The 21100-nt window shown below is 36.2% G+C and overlaps 1 protein-coding gene across 3 annotated transcripts in view; it reads left to right on the top strand.

Moving 5' to 3' along the window:
• The first annotated feature begins 2751 nt into the window (after window positions 1–2751).
• The window catches only part of GLRB (glycine receptor beta), a 90776-nt gene continuing 72427 nt past the window's right edge, over window positions 2752–21100 (top strand). For 2 of the 3 annotated variants that reach the window (XM_025385382.1, XM_025385384.1), the window contains exons 1-2: window positions 2752–2924; window positions 4622–4772. In XM_025385382.1, coding sequence (XP_025241167.1) covers window positions 4651–4772 — 122 coding nt within the window. In that variant the 5' untranslated portion in view covers window positions 2752–2924; window positions 4622–4650. Of the gene's footprint in view, window positions 2925–3029; window positions 3186–4621; window positions 4773–21100 lie in introns of those variants that run through there. The other variant, XM_025385383.1, reaches the window with a different exon arrangement.

The following is a 21100-nucleotide window of genomic DNA, read 5'->3' on the forward strand; positions in this document are numbered from 1 at the left end:
AGAGTTAGGGGGAGGAGATGCATAACAATTGAAGGTTTGTAGACCATTGTAAACACTTTGGTTTATAATGAGAGTAAAATGGGGACTAATGGCTGGTGTTGAGCTGAGGAATGACATAAACTGACATATGACATGTTTTAAAGGGATCACTCTGGCTGTTGTTTTGAGATTACTCAGGGAAGGGAGAGAACAATGATAGAGGCAGGGTGAGTAGCTAAAATGCTATTACAGTAATCTAATGTAAAGATGAAGGTCACTCAGTCTAGGATGGCTGCAGTAAAAAATCATAAGAAGTAGCTGAATTCCTGTTGTCATTTGAGAGTGAACAGGATTTCCTCAGAGATTTTGCTTGTGAGAAAAAGAGAGGAATCAAGAACAACTTCATGATTTTTGGCCTGAGCAACCCTAAGGATGAGGTTGCCATCAACTGAGAAGGAGAAGGCTGAATGTGGGGCAGATTTTAGGGGGAACAATAGTTCAGTTTGGGACACACTGAGTTTGACATGTTTATTAAATACGCAAGTTGAGATGTCGAAAAGGCAGTTAGATAGATGAGTCTGGAGAGACGTCTAGTGAGGAGAAGTACATTTGGGAGCTATCAACACTGTGTTTAAAACCATGTGACCAGACGAAATTACTAAAGGAGTGAATGTTGATAGAAATAAACAGAGAAAAGTAGAACACTTGACAGAACTGGGGAAAATAGGTTATTTCATGACATTATTTAGAAGCATCCCTTTTCACACTATGATATAAAAGTTATAGAAATATAGGTAAGCAGATCACCTTCATAGAAAAAATTTTCAAAATTCTGAACTTGACCATTTTACAGGCCTAGAAGAAGTGCTTTTAGGACATCAACTGTATTTCTTAACCTTTGGGCAAAAATCCCACAAACCCATCCAAACTGCTGGACATGCTTTTCTTCTAAATAACCTAATTCTCCAATATAACACCCATGGATGGCATAGAAACAATACTAGGGAAGGTGAGCAAGTCAATTGTAGGTACTTTCAGCATAGTTCTTCCAAATGTGGACATTAGAGTTTGTACATAAAAGATGTTCATTTTATTACAGGAATCTGAATATCCTATTATTCTGAACTCTTAATAATTTCTCGATTACTCGAAAACTAAGTGTAAGGTTTTCTTCAACTTCTAAACTCCCCTGGTTGCATGAAAACTAATTCCTTTATCATTCTTCATATGACCTATTCACCTAAAATTATATCTTATGAAACGTATATTACCGATATAATTCTTTTAAATAAAGCATTAAAATCCAAAGTTATATCCTGATCCACTTTGGGGGTGGGGGTGCTCCAAACAGTATGGCTCTTTGAATAATGATCATTTTGTAATGTCAATAAGGTAACGATCACTTATTAATGATCACTACTCTTAGGTAGTAGAATATCTCGTGAAGCTTATGGAACACGATTATATGCAGGAAATGTTCCTTTCCTCCATATGCTGTGGGTGGAAAAATTTATTAGTGGATACATCTGTAGGTCCACAATACAATGCTAAGTGATGCTCACTTGAGACAATGCTTTTTTAATATAAAAAAATCCATCAGGGCCTGGCACAGTGGGGTGGGGTGGCTCAAACCTGTAATCTCACCAATTTGGGAGGCTGAGGCAGGCGGATGGCTTGAAGACAGAGTTGGAGACCATCCTGGACAACAAAGCCAGAGAGGCTGTCTCTTAAAAAAAAAAAAAAAAAAAAAATTAGTGGAGCGCAATGGCTTGTGCCTGTTGTTCCAGCTACTCTACCAGGAAGACTGAGACAAGAGGATCTCTTGATTGCCCAGAAGTTCAAGGCTGCGGTGAGCTATGATTGTGCCACTGCACTTCAGCCTGGGCAACAAAGTGAGATCCTGTTGCTTAAAAAGTAAAAATTAAAAAATCAATCAGGCATACATTCAAGAGATAATAGGATAACCTTATCTGTTATCTAAGGGCTGCATATCCAAGTAATGGCTACTTCTTCACAAGGATGAGGGCAACAGCATTTTGCTCTCCTAAGGCAGAGACCATATCTGGCTCAGATATGTAAAAATCACTAACTTTGACTCTCTGGTAAATTTCTTTCAAGATCTGTAACTCTAAGTAAATCTCTTAATATAACTGAGTTTCAGATTCTTCATCTACAGAAGTGGAAGGATGACAAAACTTGCCCAGGAATGTGGTGAGGTCCACAGGAGATAAGGCCAGTGAAAGCTTTTTTGAAACTGTCAAGTTCTATACACATGTTAATTATGTAACCCATGTTAAAAATAGTATTACCTGTATGACTCTACTGTCAGTAATTTTGACCAATTTAAGCTTGCTCAGAAAGGTAAGGCTTTTAGAAATTGGAAGACCCGGAGATGAAGTTGGATGTCTGGATTCCAGGCAAATGATGAAATAACAGAAAATGTGTTTTGTTCGCTTTGACCCAAGAAGGTCATTTGTTGTTCTGTTGTTGTTTGTTGCTAGTGGTCAAAAGCTGACCCTAAGCAATCCCAGCTCCTTGAAAGGTTTTTTTCTTTTTGTACCAACACTATCATTCCCGCCCTTCGTCCCCAACTCCTTCAGTCCCCTAAGGAGTGAGGGGGGGCACATTTCTGCTCCGTAACCCCTCCAATGCCTGAAGGGGACGATGTCGTGACGTTGCTCTGTCGGGACACCTCTTCCCTCCCACGCCGGCGGTCGCCAGGTTCCCGCGCGGCCCGCGCTGTCCCCGCAGCGGCCCCGACCGCGGCGCGCCACGGCGCAGGCTCCGTGGCCCGAGCAGGCGCGTCAGCCGAGCTCGGCGGTGGCGCGGGCGGCTGGGACGCAGCTGCCCCCGCTCGGCGCCCGCTGCACCCCCAGCAGCCACTGCCACCTCTGCCGGGAGCCTCCACGATATCGCCCGGCGGTTGTGGGCAGGGGCGCCTCCGGGTAAGTGCCAGGAGCTCCACTTAGGAGGAGGGGACGCAGGGTGGGGCGGCGACGGTGGTCTGGGGACGGGAATAGACGCCGCTGCAGAAAGAGCGGGTCAAGCCCGGGGCGGCGGAGCGCGAGGAGCACTGCGGCGTGCAGGGGAGGAGGCGCGCTGCCCTGCGCGGGAGAGGGGAGCTGGGCGCCTGGCCGCGGCAGCCGGGTCCCCGCTGCGGTGGCGCCCGCGGAGACGCTCGTGGTGGAGGGATGCAGAGGGCCGGGGTAATTAGGGAACGCAAGGTTGGCCAGGAGTGCTCCTTGCGTTGTTTTGTTTATGAGGATCCTCCAGTCTATGCAGCTGTGCCCCTTGAAAAGATTGGGGGTGAGGACAGAGCAGAGTGTTGAATTTCTCTGTCGCCCCCTTCGAACCGTTAGGAGGGCCCGGCCCTCCGTTTTTGGGAGGCAAGGAGGTGAAAGTGGGAGAAGTACCTGCTGCTGTGGGCAAAGGTGTCTGGAAGCAGGTGCCGCTGTCAGATGGGGGCAGGGAGCGTCCAATTCTGTAAAGTTGCCAGAGGAGAACCTTGTGTTGTTGCTGTTGGTCTGATGAGCCCCCCTGTTGTCTTCAATTTAAAGTACCCAGGGAGAAGCCCCTCTGGCTTGCCTCGAGTGTGTGTTAAAGATAAATATGGGGGGAAGAATCCTGAGGGAACAAAAGATGAAAAACATGCCATAAGGAGAAGCAAATTTATGAAGGTGAGATGGGTATTAAGTTAGCGTTGAAGAATATGACAGGTCTTTTACTCTGCAGAAAACAATGAAAGAGAAACAATTTATAGTTTGGAAATGAAGGATGCAGAAGAGGTTGAACTTCTCTAGTGTCAGTAGAGGCTTAATTATTTTTTATTCGTCAGACTCTGGCAAGAATATAATTCTAATTTGAGCGTGAAAAATATTATCAAAATATAGCTAGGACGATAATTTGGAAAAAATGTAACAACACTTGTTTTATTTCATATAATGTTACCTAGAATTTCTGAAGTAATCTTTCTGATGGTAAATGTTAGTAGCAAATAAGTAGGAAAGCTTTAAAGCTAACTTAAGAGGCACCTTTTTTGGTCAAAAAGGTAGCTCGCCAATTTAATGTGTTTAAATAAAAAAGCCATGAATTTTGAATGTGAAACTCTTTGATATTAATTTTTTCTTTTATTTGTCAGGTTTTTAATACTTAGAATTGTCTTTTTCTTTAAAATACATTGTTTTTGAAAAACTATACGTAAGAACTTCAAACAAAATAAAAATTTAAAAAGAAAAAGTGTACTAGCCCAAGATAATAATTTTAACGCTATGTTAAAGCATGCTTCCAAGTATCTTTCTAAACATATTTTTGATATACTGTGCAATTCAATATCAATTTATAATTTTGTGTAGCTGTAGAATCAGAAATTTTATACAGTAACCTATAATATCTCATTGGCGGTCTTGTTTTCTATGTGCCATTATTTAAATTGACCTTTATTGCTATATAAAAGAGACTTTCCAATACTACATGAAAAATACTAAATATGTTGTGAAATATTACCACGTAGGACTGAGCAATGAGGATTTGATGTACAAATGTACTTGCCTTTTGGGTAGTAATGATTATATTCCTTAAAGGAACAGTCATATAGTTATCGTTTGCTTCATATGTGTAAACATTTTCTTGTTCTCTCTTGTAGATCGATCTTCCGAAATTTAAGTTTTCAAGATGAAGCTTTTATTGACAACTGCCTTTTTAATTTTAATTTCCTTGTGGGTGGAAGAAGCCTATTCTAAGGAAAAGTCTTCGAAGAAAGGGAAGGGGAAAAAGAAGCAGTATCTATGCCCATCGTATGTTCTTCATGTCTTATATTCTTATATGGAGAAATGTTATTGCGTGTTTTGTAAAAGTAAGGTGGTTTATGAAGACACACATCAACAAAACTTTTTGTATCACAATATATATCCATCTGTTGCAGAGACAGAAAATGATAGGGTGAAGAGAGGTTTAGAATGTGAGAATTAATTCCCAGTGTTCAAGGTGGTTTTATAGTTTTCCTTTTTTTTTTTTTTTTTTATCATGCCATAGGTTTGTATAGTTTTTATACATTGTTTGCAAAAGCAGAAAAAGTCACTTTTTTTTCTTATGCTAAATGTGCTGTGCAACTTTAATTGGATACTGATATACTGTGTTTTGGGCAAATACCAGTTCAAAAAGTTTTTATTAAAAAAAAAAAACCCTAAAATATTTAACAATATTTTATTTAAAAGTCAGATAGGTAACTGTGAACTTAAGATCAATTTATATGTATGCAAGGCAAAAGGAAATTCATATGATAGATCAATTTTCTATTTTAGTAATTGTAAATAAGTTATATTAGGAAATTAGGATATTTTGTAGAAAGCAGGTCATTAAATTTGAAATTGCTTGAAAACACAAATTCTAAATCCAACACATCCACCACAAAAGACAGTTTTGTGGTGTGGAGTCTTTTTTTTTTTTTTAGATGAAGTCTTGTTCCGTCACCCAGGCTGGAGTGCAGTGGCACAATATCTGCTCACTGCAACCTCCACCTCCCGGGTTCAAGCAATTCTCCTGCCTCAGTCTGCCAAGTAGCTGGGATTACAGACTCCTACCACCATGCCCAGCAAATTTTTGTATTTTTTAGTAGAGACGGGGTTTTGCCATGTTGACCTAGCTGGTCTCGAACTCCTGACCCCAGGTGATCTGCACGCCTTGGTCTCCTAAAGTGCTGGGATTACAGGCATGGGTCAGCACACCTGGCCAAGTATTTTTTTTAATAGGAAAGATTAACGTGACTGGTCAATGAAAGTAAAATAGAGCAATTGTATAGTATATAAGTAAACAACTTTCTCAAAATATAATGTGCTTTTAGGTAATAATGCAATATATGCAGTGATTTGGAACAAAAGTTAACTTTCTATTACAGGTCATCTTCAATTAATATTTATCACCTGTAATGTTGATCATAGATAACATTTTATTCCAGCATCATTATTATTTAAAAAGAGATTATTATGGTTTTACAGATGTTCCATAAGAGATAAGGTACATTTTGGGAAGTATATTTTGTAAAGAAAAGACACTAAAATTTGTATTTTGTAATAGGTGTTTGTATGAATTTGTGAGAGTAAAATTCTGGAGACAGTATCATGATTCACATAATGTCTAGCATTAAATTAAGAAATTAAGCTCCATTTGAAGGGATAGTTCCTGATGTTCACCCTTAATAGTCCTGCTTATTCTAGTGCTGCAGCACAATCTGATGTCAGGGCCAAATTTCTGGGTATATATGACACAATGGCCCTGAATTATGTTTGTGTTTCCCTCCTTGGCCATCTGCCTAGCTGGGTATCAACTGGGAACAATGGAGGCAGGTTCAGGAATAACCACAATCTACAATCATCTCAACTCTTCACTGTTACGGTTTTTGTGCCACAAGCTGGAGATTAGTATTTTAGGGAACCGGACATTGTCAGGCCTTAGTCTTCCCAAGCGAAAGGACACTTCTTCGTGTTTTAGATATTCTTTCTATTACTTTTTCTTTGATGAATGTTGGCACATTAACACAAACTGTTGTCTGTGTCGTATAGTCACCGTAATTCTATGTATGGAATCAAGCCATCTTGGGTTTCTCTGTATGAGGAAGCTGATAAGGCTCTTGTTCTCCCAGTACACCCACCCCCGGTCCTACATCAAATGTCATAATCAAATTATTCTGAAGATGGCAACAGCAAATCTTATAACTACCATATATATTATGAGAGTATTTTAGAGGACATTCTCTTTTCACAACTACATTATTAAATAGCTTTATGTGTAGACTGTATATGCTTATGGTGTGTATAGTTATTTAAGACAGATTTTCAAAGTGAAATTTAGTAAAGAGTACAACAGTAAGAGTTCTCTTCTTATGAATATGACATCTTCAAGTGGAAGACCCAACATATACCTGTTAAGCCCATATCTCAGCATTTTAGATATGTTGAGTAATTTAGATATGTTGCGATAAAATTGAGAAATTTTATCTTTGAATTTTTATATTATAGGTTTTATTTTTAAAAATTATGAGACTAGATCAAGCTTTATGAACAGTTGTGATGTGATGCTGCCAGAAGTCTGGCTTGTTAAAAGGTGGATGTACCTTGGAGAGCTAGAGTTGTGTATTTTTCATTTGCGCATTTTGTTAAGAATTCTGATTTGATTATCACTGAATTAAGAACTTCAGAAGACTAGGGTTGTCCCTGACTATGATTGGATCTATCATATCAAATTTCTTTTAGAAGTCTTGATTAAGAATTTGAGCTATAATAATGAGCCGTGAAACAATATGCAAATTGTGTGTATCTTAGAGAATGATCCAGTTTGTTTAGCCCGTGTAAGTTGCTTATTTATTAAACATCTTGACTAAGAGGAATATTTAAAACTACAAAACCCAGAAATCAAGTAAAGATTACCCTAATACTCCTCAGGATGGTGAAATTCTTGCCCAGTGATGTTTTCATTTGTTTACACTTTTCTTTTTTTCTTTTGAGTAGAGTGGATGAAGCAATGTGGGTGCACAGACATAAGCAGTTCATGTGCAGCAATCCGGAGTGAAATCTTCCAGTTTTACTGTTATTACAACATTTCCCCCCAAGAGTGTAAAAAGAGGAAACATGTTTTAAAATGTAGGACAAATAAAGACTTGAGTTCCTTGATATTCTAGGATTTAATATTGATGCTGAGCTTGAGTCAGATCATAAACTTTTCTTGGACTCTTTGCTGTTTCTTTTCTCTAACCTGTTATTTTTTTGATATGTAAGTGAAGCACTAGTACCAGACTGACAAACTATCTGATAAATTTGCTTCCGAAAACTTTAGAAATTTAATATGTATTAACAAATAAGAAATAAACTTTAAATTAATAAAAATATTTTAGATAAGTCCTTGGACAGTTACCTTCTTATTTTACAGCTTACATTTGACATTGCCTTTAATCTTTTGGTCTTTCCTCTGACTTTTCATTCTACCTGAGTGATTTTGTAGAAATCTATGGTTGCAGTTACCATCCCCCTGAGTCTTTATGTACAGCTCAGATTTCTCTAAAGAGTGCCACACCCATACATCCACCATTTCAACTTGACCGTCCCATTATGAAACTCAAATTTAGCTTGGAATGATAAAACCTGTACTCAGAATCATGTGAATAATACAATCACTGTATAAAGAGTGGTGAACTCCTCTTCTCACCAGATGACACCATTTCCACCTTTTCATTCATACTACAATCCTAGGGATCACAGACCATCTCTTTCTACCTTAGCTTCTCAAATTCAGTAGTCATCAGAATTCATCAATTACTATCTCTGGAATACGTCTTACATTTTCATTCCCATGTGGAGCATTGCTTTAGCTACTCTTTCCCACCCTCTTCATTGACTCCTTTTCAACCTTCCTGCTTCTTACCTTCCTCCATCAATTCATGTGCCACACTGACCTTACTGTGTGTTTTCCCAATAGTGTCCTTCGTCTAGTCAGGTCGTGTCAATATTGAGAGCACTTTTAGGGACACCACAGTGTTCTAGATAAGGTGGAAATTTTTTGGCTCCACGCACAAGGTTCCTGATGAACTGGCCTCTGATACCTCCAGCAGTATCTTCCCTACCCCGACCCCTGCCCCTGCCTAAGCCTCACACACATCAACTCTCATACACCCGTGCTCTTTCACATCTCTGCGAGTGTTCTTCCCTTTCCCTGAAATGCCAATGCTTTTCTTCTTTTTAGTTAACCTGTGTCAGTGGGTCTCATCCAAATTCATGGCTATAACTGCCACTTATTGTTGATTTCTATGTCTGTATATACAGCCCTTACCTCTCTGAAGAGCACCACACTCATACATCCAACATTTTAATCTGATTGTTCCATAATGACCTCAAACTTAACTCAGACTCAAACCCTTCTTTGGGAAATCTTCTTTGGGAAATCTTTCCTAATCCTGACAATGAGATTTAGATAATCACATTCTGTGCCCCCACAGTTCCCCAGTTGCCACTCATGTTTATAATATAGTATGATAATTATTGTAATTGTTGGCTTTCCCCACTAGATTGTAAGCTCCTTGAGAGCAGTGTCTTGATTAACTTCATCACCAGAGAGTGACATAGTTCTTGGTGTAAAATATACATATAATACAAATTTATTTAATGAAGTGAATAAAAACCTAAAGATCTTTGACTATCTCTTATTAAGTCATTATATCTGGATTTTGTTAAGTTACCTGAAATTGACTGATATGATCCCTATGGAGAATTTAGAAATATGGTCTCAATATAAGGATAACTAGGTGAGTTAGCAGCTAGGTAATTAGTGGAACATCTTCATCCTGGATTATGTTACCTGGTTCAGTTTTGGCCTCATCATAATCAATTATTTGTCAGTGACTGAAATAAAACTATACAGAGAAAAAATCCAAACTGAGGTTATGTGATACTCAGACATGTAGTGAATATGTGAGACAGAATTAGGATCCAATATGATCTTGAAGGGCTAAATGAGATTGGTCTAACACTGTCAAAGAATAAATTGCACTTTGGTCTAGAAGCCACTTGGGTAAGTATAGGATGAGGAAAAACATAGCTTGGCAGAGAACATTTGGGAAAAATATTACATAAGAATTATCAGGCAAATGAATAATGTTTCATATATATATGTATACACACACACACACACACATACAATTTAGTATTTTAAGAAAGACATTCTTAAAATTAACATATTCTTAACATAAAATTAGTAAAATAAAAACTATTTATTTTAGTGGTAAAACTATTTTACTAATTTTATGGTAAGTATGTTACATAATGGAAGTATTTAAAGCAAGGTTTACAGAGATTTCTGCTCTGTGCTAGTGCAGAAATATTTTCAGGACAGAGAAATAATAATAGTAGAAGTAATTAAAATCGTGTCATATTAAGAAGAGCTGAAGGAACTGAGATACTTGAAAATTGTCTCCAAAGTTTTAAAAAACTGTGATGGTGATGGGAAAGTAGACTTTCTTGCTTGGCACCAATAATTAAAACCAGTACTAATGAATAGAAGCTACAGGGAGGGATATTTTTGACTCCAAGTTAAGAACTTTCTAAGAGTTCTGCCTAGATGTAATTGATTGGGGAGGGATGTAGTGAAGTTCACGATAAGTGGAGGTATGCAGGCACGTGGGATAATTACTTAGTGGGCATATTTTAGAGAAAGTTTGAGCATTAGACAGGCGGTTAGACCAGAGACTGATAGAATCTGATTTCAACTTGTGCAATTTTTAAGATTCAGCGATTCTAATTTATCATATTTGAATACAGCTTTATCATTATCTAATAGCAAAGTGACCCATAGAGAATTATGTTTTAAAAATTTTATCTTGATCTATCTATATACGTATATCTTTATTTTAGGGGAATTCACTTAGAAAGCTCTAGTACATAAGATAAATATATGTTGGTGTGTGTTAATAATAAGGATTTAAAAACCTTATTATTAAGTTTTGATATTTCATGAATAATATTTTTTAAAACATTTCTTTCAAACCCAGAAAAACTTTTCTCTTTTCTGACCTTAGCTGTAATAGTAAGAAATATGTCAAGCTACTATAATTTTCAAGAAATTATGATCACAGGATAACAAATATAATGATCTAATAAATGCCTGCCATAATTTATAAGGCTTAGTTTTATGGTTTTATATTTGTAGATACATCATATATGGAACTAGAACATACTAAAATAAACTTTCAGATTTTTTGATTGAATAACAGTGATTAAAAACCAGAACTCCCTCAACTAAAAATGAAACTGAATATTATTTGCCATTTCTATTTTTGCTCATAGCAGACATAATAAGCACTTTTTAACAATTAACTTGGCCAAGCTATACAACTCCTTGTCACATACTACATTTATTGTTGCCACCACTGTTAGGGAAACTTCTATCTTTTGTTGAAGACTGTTTGAATTTCAAACATTTGATAGCTTACAATAAGTGAAACTAATATGTTTGAAAGTTGCATTTGAAATATCACCTCTTTTCTCCCATTTTGTTCCATACTTATATCTTAGGTCTGGAAAGCTTAATAACAAGCCCTTAAGTGTTGAGGGCTGCTATTATTTATAGTAGTGTTAGCAGGTATTATCTTACCTTCTAAATTATCTTTCCTTCAAGCTCTTGGCACTCTAGCTTTAAAATAATTGCATAAATAACTTTTAGTTTTTATTCTCATTCTGTGTGTATATTGAGAAAATGTGATTTCTTTCTGTTGGTTTTTTCATAAGCTAAAAATTGTGTGTGCATATGTAAATGGTTTGATGCTGTTATGAGATTTTTTTGTCTCCTTCAGAGAGAGATTGTACCATTGAATGATAGCATTTTTGTACTTCAGTCTGCATGTACTAAGAAGGGTAGATTACTGTTGATTATTCATTGATAATTCAATGCCACCATATGCTGACTGGGTGTTATATTAGCCATCTTCCTATTCTGACTCTTTTATCTCCTTTATCTTCTATTTATTAATAGACAAAATAGATTTTAGTATAATTCCAGTTTCTTACTTCCTAGTGGAAATATTCAAGACAAAGACATTGGCCAAAAGATGAAAGGCTGATTGGAAAAGGATATGCGTAATCTATAAAATGGATACTATTGAAAATTGCCTGTTATTACTGTTACATAGCTAGATTGAATTTTTCACTGATGTTTAGTTATGTATTTTCTTATTACCTATTGAGCAATTCAATTTTAATGGCATGCTGTTATTTTGCAATCAATTGAATTGATCTTCTTTTTCCAAAAGGAAATCAGCATCCTTATTATTCCAGTTACCCAGGCATGAAGCTTAAATGGAATCTAACATTCTCTTAAAACGATCTGCTGTATCTGCCATGTTCAATTATTTTTTCACTGTATCTGCTCTTACCATTATTTTATTTTCCTCTTTGGAGACAGGATCTAATTCTGTCACCCAGACTGGAGTGCGGTATTGTGATCATAGCTCATTGCAGCCTCCAACTCTTGGGCTTCAGCAGTGCTCCTGCCTTGGCCTCCTGAAGTACAGAGATTCCAGGCATGAGCCACCATGCCCAGCCAACTTTATTTTTAACATATATGTTACTATATCTTCCTAGTTATTCACCCTAGCTTTTCTATCATTACTATCCATCTTAACATGCCGTCTGTATTTTCATCTTTTTTTTTTTTTTTTTTGAGATGGAGTCTTGCTCTGTTACCCAGGTTGGAGTACAATGGCACGATCTCGGCTCACTGCAACCTCCGCCTCCTTGGTTCAAGTGATTCTCCTGCCTCAGCCTCCTGAGTAGCTGGGACTACAGGCATGTGCCACCCCACCTGGCTAATTTTTTGTATTTTTAGTAGAGATGGGGTTTCACTGTGTTAGCCAGGATGGTCTTGATCTCCTGACCTTGTGATCCACCCACCTCGGCCTCTCAAAGTGCTGGGATTAGAGGTGTGAGCCACTGTGCCCAGCCTGTATTTTCATCTTGTTATTCTTATGTTTAAGAACTTACAATATCTTATTACTGGATGGTTTTTGAACTCCAGTACATACTTCTTATCTCGATTTTCAAGGGCCTCCCTAACCTATATTTCTAAATGTATGTGAAACAATTCTCTTATATTTTGTATGTAGGTATGTATATATGCATGTATGTTTTTAGAGACAGGGTCTTACTCTGTTGCCCAGGCTGGAGTTAAGTGGTGTAATCATAGCTCATTGCAACCTCAAACTCCTGGCGTCAAGTGGTCCTCCCACCTTGGCCTCCCAAAGTCTTGGGGTTACAGTTGTCAGCCATACCCAAGCCTACTCTCTTATTTTGGGAAGACTTATCTGCCCTTGTTCCTAATCTTCCCTTGCTATTAGGTATGCTTGGACATGTTTATGTTTGGAATGACAACTTCTTGCTTAATATATCTAGGATTTACTAGTCCCTCAGAGCTCATCTTAGATATTACTTTGCTTTATAAAACATTTAAAAAAGGTTTTAGCTGAGAATAAGATTAATCTGAATTAATAGTGTTGTGACTTATTAATGCTTTGATGTCTTGGATATTGATAGAAAGACAATGTTTAGAAAGAGAAAAGTATTAATCTCATGGTGAGTATATTACCTGAAGCATTATGTTGAGTTCTGGTTGCCATAATTTATGAGAGTTAGAATTACATGTGAGTTTGTTTGGAGAATCACGATCGGTATTTGCACGAATGTGAAAGTCTGTTGTGCTGTTCGATTAATTGTAATGTGCATTATTTTCTCTAAAGAATAGAAGAGTAATTACCTTCTATTTGAGATGTTGTCGTATAAAATGAACTAGACTTTCATTGTCTGACTCCGAGTTACAGAATTAAGACCAAAGAGAGAAACAGAGGAACATAAATTCAATTAAAGGAAGATATAGAACTGTCCAAAGAGAAAATGGGTTTCTTTAGGAGCTTCTTTGTTGCTGGAGTGACTGAACATAGCTTGGGTAGGGACACGACCCAAATAACATCAATGGGAAGTTACGAATATTTAAAAATTCTTTTTATGCCCCAAATCTCATGGGCCTATGATTAAAACTGAAATTAAACTCCCTGTTCTTGATATCTCGGAATCCTTTCTGTGCATACTGGATGTTTTGACACTTGGTTAGAATTAGTTCTTTATACAATGATGTCTTTTATTTTCTAGTTGAACTCTATTGTGTAGTTTTAACTCTTTAACTAAATTGTAAGTACTTGAGATGAAATGGTTATATATACTTTTATATCCTGCCCTACTTCAAAATTGTTTGCATAAGAGCTCCATTTATGCTTGCTATTTCAAAGGAAATTAAATGGGTAGTTGATGATATAGACAAATCCTAAATTAATCTTTTGATGGGTTAGTGGTTCACTGGGACTGTGTTTAGATGTTTAGAGGTAAAACGTGTGTTGTTTAAAATTTACTTTTAAATTTAAAATTTACTTTTAAAATGTCTACTAAATCATGATGGCAAAGGCATTTATAATAAGATAGCAGAAAGAACACCACTGTCTCCTTTAGCATTTTTGCTAATTGATTGTATAACTTTCAATAAGTCACTTAATCTGAGTCTCAGTTTTCTCATTTGTATAGTGAAAAGTTTGATCTCAGTATCTCCTAATTTTATTCATTCATTAATTTATGGCAGCCATATCTTTTATGATACAATACGGTTTTGTTTACAATTGCTTTTGTAACTTTATATTCAGGGTTAACTACTTTCGTGTTTTGTTGGTGCTTTCTGTTTCCCAATTTTTAACCAGTCAAGCCTGACCAGTGGAAAAATAATACACAAAATTCTATTTCTTAAAGAAGTTAACTCCAAAGGGAACCTAATTTCAGAGTTGATTTATCAAAACGTAGGTATTTAACTGAACTCCAAAGTAGAAGAGTAAGGTGTGAGGAAGGTGAATTGTCTGCATTCTTAGCCTACGAAATTTTCACAGATTAAGGAATTTGACTTACTGAAATAAGGCAAATAATTTCTGTAATACAGTAAAAAAAAGTATATTTGCAAAAGTCTCCCATATTTTCCTCATGCTACTACCTGAAATAGACATATCATTGCTCTGCTAAAGAGAGCTGAGGTCCCTTTATAAATGAATTCCTTTACCATGGGTATTTTATGGAAATTTACACTTAGAATTCATGAAGCCAATTATTCAAATTTATGTACACACAAATGGCTCCTCTGAGAAATGATGTAAATATGAAATAATATTTCTAGAGCTCTGATTGGAATAACAGTGAAACACTTATTAAATTGCTAATAAAATATGTTGGATACTTTGAGACATTTGACATTTATTAGTCCTCATGTAAGAAAACAATAGTAGGAGTTTACTGCTCCGGGGCTGATTGCTGAGAATAACCTAATAGAAAAGGCTTACCTATTAATGAGTGGATGTGTGGTGTTCTTTGTATCAATGTTTAACTCTCAGTGACACTATGGGCATGGCTAACAGAATAATCTAAAGGTCTTATTGCAACATTGTTTAATATTCTCTATCTATTCTATTTTTATGTGTCTGGAATCTCTATAATATTTTTGACTTAATGGTACAAATGTAGATGTTTTCAGTGATCTAGAATCTTGGTTGATTTATTTTGATCTAATCTTGGCTAAGTCTTCATTTTGGTTCCAAATTCTTTTCCTTACCCCTCAGAGGCTCTAAATTTCTCTCTCCACATTGTTTCTATCTTTTATCTTGTTCCTTTCAGTGTTAGCATAAAATTTTAACTTTTATTTTAAAGGAAAACAGTACAAGTCCTTGGATGGGAACCCCCTCAGTCTTTCTTGATTTTCATTCTAAAGCTACCTGAGGCATCATCCTTCCTTTTCTCCTTTTCTCTTGATTTTGCAAAAAAATGAATTTTTTTAAAAATACCGTCTCATCCACTGTCTTCTGAGATGTACCTCTTATCTTACTCTGCTCTCCTATGTTTTAAAGCTTCTTCTTTTCTTTGGCTCATTTTTCCTAAGTGCTTACAAACTTATTAAAGGGTCACCCACCTGGAGAAAATATATATAGTTTTTATATTCCTATTTTATTAACCTTGGTTTTCCCCTTTGTTAATTACCATGTTTTTTCAACTAGTAGGATAAAATGGCCTATACTTTTTGAGCTTTAATTCACTAGTTCTTTTCTTCACTTACCTTGAATTTCCTTAAATTACAAAAGGCATGCAACATTATTGCAACAAATGAAACAATATGTACCACTTAATCATTCTATTAAGACTGACTCCTGGCACAATTCTACTTTTACTAAAGATTTGGGCTGGGCGCCAGTGGCTCACACTTGTAATCTCAGTACTTCTGGAGGCCAAAGTGGGAGGATCATTTGAGCCCAGGAGTTCGGGACAAGCATGGGCAACATAGTGAGACCTCATCTCTACAAAATATAAAAAAAATTAGCCGAGCATGGGAAGTGGGCACACCTGTAATACCAGCTGCTTGGGAGGCTGAGGTGGGAGAATCACCTGAGTCCAGGAGGACAACGTTGCAGTGAGCCATTATTGTGATCATGCTACTGCACTCCAGCCTGGGCAGCAGAATGAGACCTTGTTTCAAAGAAATAAGTAAATGAAGATATGAATTTTATTATTTTAAAACAAATATAGTGACTTTCTTTTAAGTCCTTGTTACTACTCACTAAGGGCTAACTCTCTTCTGTAAACAGAAACAATCTCCGATTTCACCCATCCCACATTTGGCTTCCTGAACTACTCACTCTTGGCTCCTTTTAGCCACCTCTCTGATTACAGCTGATTAACCACCTTCACTGGCTATTTCTTTCTGTCCTTCCTGACACATTGGGTTTTCCAGATATTCATCCTTAGTTCTTTTAGCTTCTTGCTTATCGATTTTCACCTGGGTAATATCTATTGGTATCTATGATTGCTTCTATATCTTTACCTCTATGTGTAACTTCACTCTTGATTTCCAAGTAATTATTTTCAGCTTCTTACTGGACCTCAAAATTAACATACCGAACATACTAAACTGACTTTCCCAGCTGTATTCCCCATCTCTACACCCAGCCTTTTATGAGAAATGGCAAAAGCATCTTCAAATCCTTCATGCCCTTTCACTTTCATCATCTCATCAATTACTCATTCTGTTTCTGCTTCAGAAATGATTCTTGCATCTAGCTACTTCTCATCTCTACTTTTATGGTCTCTGTCAGGTCATAATCATGTCACCTTGAATCTGTTATTGCAGTACTTTCCTAGATTCCTGAACCTGATCCTGTCCTCTCTACTTGGCTCATCCTCTACAACAGTGGATCTCGAATTGTTGGTCTAAGGTCCCCTCTACAACCTGGAGCATGTTTAGGGACACAGAGAGCTTTAGTTTATGTGGCTTATACTATTGACATTACATTATTGCAAATGGAAACAGAAATTTAAAAGATTAAATCACTTAAAATAACTGTACTGATATTAACATGAATAACTTATTTTTATGAAAATTAACTACATTTTCAAAAAGAAAAAAATTAATGAGAAGTGGGGCATTGTTTTACTGTAGCAAATCAGTTTAATGGCTGGTTTAATGGAAGACAGCAGGATTCTCATATCTGCTTTGGCATTCAGTTTGTTGTGATGTATTGTTTTGGTTGAAGTACGTGAAGACATTATGACTTCATGCAGACATAAAATTGAAAAAGGGAAGAGTATTTTAATGGCCTTGTAACTGTGAATATTATTCTTTAATGTCATGCCAAAATGTAACCAGTGCTAGTTTCTTACAAGAGAGTTGCAATGTGAAATCTGAAATCAGATCAGTGAACATTTTGTCCTCTGTTGCATTAAAATCAACTCGTCTGTCTTGCACTTTGAATGGTTCTTTTGTCCAGTTGTGATTTTATAACATCATTTGGAAAATATTGATTCTCTAGGTTTTGCAGATTTTCCAAATGTTGACATAAAAAAATCACATCTATCTAATATCACTTATGATCTCATTGGAATGTCTGTGAGTGTTGGAAAGCTGTCAAACTCATGGTGGCTAATATTCATTTTAAGATTCCAATTTTTGTTTGGAAGTTCACATTTTATCACTGGCAACAAATAGAGTAGTGTTTCTCAAAGTTACAGGTTCTCTTCATTCACTTTTGAAAAATATTTTCCCAAATATTCAAATCTGAGTTACCACAGTTTTTCTATGGTGTTGCATGAAAATGGCTTTTCATGGAAAATGTCTATCTAGTCAATCTATCTATGAAATCTATTAAGCTCAGTCTATCTAGTAAGCAGACAATCACTCTATCTCTACATGTAACTACACTTGTAATTTTCAAGTAATGTTTTTGAAACAATTATAATAGTTTGGCGTGCAGCACAATGATTTATGGGTACTCTCCATTTTGTCACACAACGTTAAAAAGATGTTAAGTTTCAACATTTAATAAAATTAATATTTTTTTAAAATCTTAAGGAACATTGCTTAGGAAACTGTCTTTTAAAATTCTCATTTTTTTTTTTTCTGCTAGTATATGACGTTGAAGAATGCAATGGCTATTAGTACATTTAAGTATTACTTTCTTGATTTCTGCTAAAATACCAACAGTGTTTCCCACCATTGCTTTTTGTACCATCAGTGCACATGTCAACATAGTGGAAAAAAGTAACATTTTATTATTACTGTAATAAAAAGAGTTTTGACTCTGTGGACAGTAACAGAGTGTGTAACACTGGGTAACACTCCTCAAAGTGTTGTCCACAGACTGCCTGCAAGTGTTTTGGGTACCTTCAGGAGCCTGTGGTTGTGGACCACGCTTTGAGGATTGTTACTCTATAGTGTCAACATGAGTGATGCTCATTGTATATCCAATCACTTACTTCATTGCTTGTGGCCCACCTTTTCTCTTTTCAGTTCTGCTGTGCACTTCCAGTATCTTCTCCTGCCGTGCTGCACTTCTTGGTGCTCCTGGGCAGCCTGATCTCTTCATAACACTATTCTGTTGTCTATTCTTTAACTTCTTCCTAGAGTTTGTCCTATCATTTTCCCCCTTAATCTGTTACATCCCTCCTTATCCTTCTAGTCCCAGCTAAGTCAGCTACTCTATGAACTCCCTGCCATTAACATTATACAAAATCAAATGCTATAAAAATTCAATAATGAATACATTTAAGGTGAAATTGGTTGAATTAATATGGAGCAGAAAGTATAGGATTGAAAATTTAGGAGACTTGGGTTCTAGTTGATTCTGTTACTGACCAATTGTGCATCCTCAGATGATTCTCTTTGGGATAAGTGTCTTGATCTTTAAGATAAACTCATTAACAATATGATTTCTTAGGGTAATTGAGATAAAATTTTATTCTGGAGTTTTAGTAGGTAGAAATGGTATTTTTTGAGTAAAAAGACATAGGTTCTACTTTAGAATAGATCATTTAATACATTTCTGACGTAGAATAAGTGATCACTTTGCTTTTCCAAGATTTTTTCTTATCTGTAAAATGGAAATAAGAATCTCTACCTATTTCACAGAGTTTCTCTGATAGTATAATTTGGAATTATATGTAAAAGCACTTTCTAACTGTAATATTCTACAAGTTGGATTACCTATGTTTGTGATAGTAGAGCCTCTTTTAAAGAGTTCAAAGTGGTTTTGCGTGTTTGCTATTACCCTTGGGTTTTTTTTTTAATCTTTATTTATTTATTTATTTATTTTTTCCATTACTTAAGCTAATAGTTAAAGATAGAAAACCTAATCATGGGGAAAATATCTGGGTCACCTTATTACCCATAGCTTTCCTCACAAACTCAGAGTGTTAGGGCTGGGATAGATACAACATCTGTGGCATGACTTCTTTATGTGAGAGTTACGCTTGTCACATGGGAGCCATCGACTTTTCACAATGAATCTGTACTGCAAGCAGCATCGTTCAGCCTTCATATATAAAGAACGTAGGATGTGGAGAATGTTTGTATAGCTTTCTTAAGGTCATAAAATCAGTCAGTACTAGTCAAGTGGTTAAAGCTAACTCTTTAGTCATACTGTACCTATCAGAGTCCTTGTTTATTTGGAAGATTGGAAAACTGTAGTCACAAAAGGTAGTAAAATGGTTTTCCTAATGGCCTACCGCTAGCTAGTGGCAGATATGGCAGTTAAACTTAGGTCTTCTGATTCCCATTCCAAGTTTTTTCTTGCCACTATATTTATGTTTAGTTATTACCCTCACCAATGGGAACACATTTTTCTTCTTGATTGTCGCTTAGCCTTTGCATATCTTTGCCATTTTCAAGCAACATATTGGGTTTACTTATGGTCTTTTACATACATTTAAAGTTTATTGAAGTTCTTTCTAAATAATAGAATGCTACTTTCTGAGCACAGAATCTGAAAGTCTTCCTTTTTATAGATGTGTGTTCCACCACACCTAAAAACTAGTCATTAGTTTGATTAATAGTATATAATTTTGATGTTAGCTATCAATGGAAATTTTGTAAATAAGAAACCATTCCTAAGCTACTGTGGTCAGGAAACAATATATGATTTATTTCCTTTCCATGCTGCCTGTATGCATATATATGCATATAATAAGATCACAAAAACATACTTAAAAAGAAGCAAAGTATAAAATACATGGTTCTGGCCGGGCGCGGTGACTCACGCCTGTAATCCCAGCACTTTGGGAGGCTGAGGTGGGCTGATCATGAGGTCAAGAGATCGAGACCATTCTGGCCAAGATGACGAAACCCTGTCTGTACAAAAATACAAAAATTAGCTGGGCGTGGTGGCACATGCCTTTAGTCCCAGCTACTTGGGAGGCTGAGGCAGGAGAATCGCTTGAACCCAGGAGGCAGAGGTTGCAGTGAGCCGAGATCGCAACACTGTCCACCAGCCTGGCAACAGAGTGAGACTCGGTCTCAAAAAAATTAATAAATAAAAAAATTAAATTAAAAAAATACATGGTTCCTCTTGGCTCTGCTTTCAAGGTATAAAAAGCAATAGACTAATTCTTCAGAGAGAGAAAAGTGAGTTATCTTTTAAACCACCATGAAAACTTTAGATACAGGCATTTACTTTCTCATATAGGATATTGCAGAGACTTAGTTTTAACTGATCAAAGATTATAATACATATTTTTAATTGCTTTATGCAATCTGTGCCTTTCTGCCTCAATCTGTCTATGCCTGTGTTTATCCTCTGTATATGTGACACCAAATAATTAAACACAAGTTGTTTTGGGGCATTTATTTTTAAACCTTTTTAAAGTATGTATAATATGCATATAGAAAAGTGCACCAATCATAAGCTTTAATAAATGTTCACATTGGTAACCAGCACACAGATCTAGAAATAGAACATGTCCAAAATCTTAGAAGTCACTTTCTTTCCAAATTACTCATTGCCAACTCCACTGACTACCATTCAGTAGATTAATTTTGCCTAGTTTCAAACTGTATGTAAATAGAATAATTCAGTATATGTCTTTTATAACTGGCTTCTTTTGCTCACTAACTCTGTAAGATTCATTCATAGTGTTAGATGTAACATCAGTTCATTCATTGTCTTGCTGCCTAGTATTCCATTATATGAATCACCACATTTTATTTTTCTGTTCTGCCCTTCATAAACATTTGGGTTGTTTCC

The sequence above is a fragment of the Theropithecus gelada genome, chromosome 5 (assembly GCF_003255815.1).
Source record: "Theropithecus gelada isolate Dixy chromosome 5, Tgel_1.0, whole genome shotgun sequence".
NCBI lineage: Eukaryota > Metazoa > Chordata > Mammalia > Primates > Cercopithecidae > Theropithecus > Theropithecus gelada.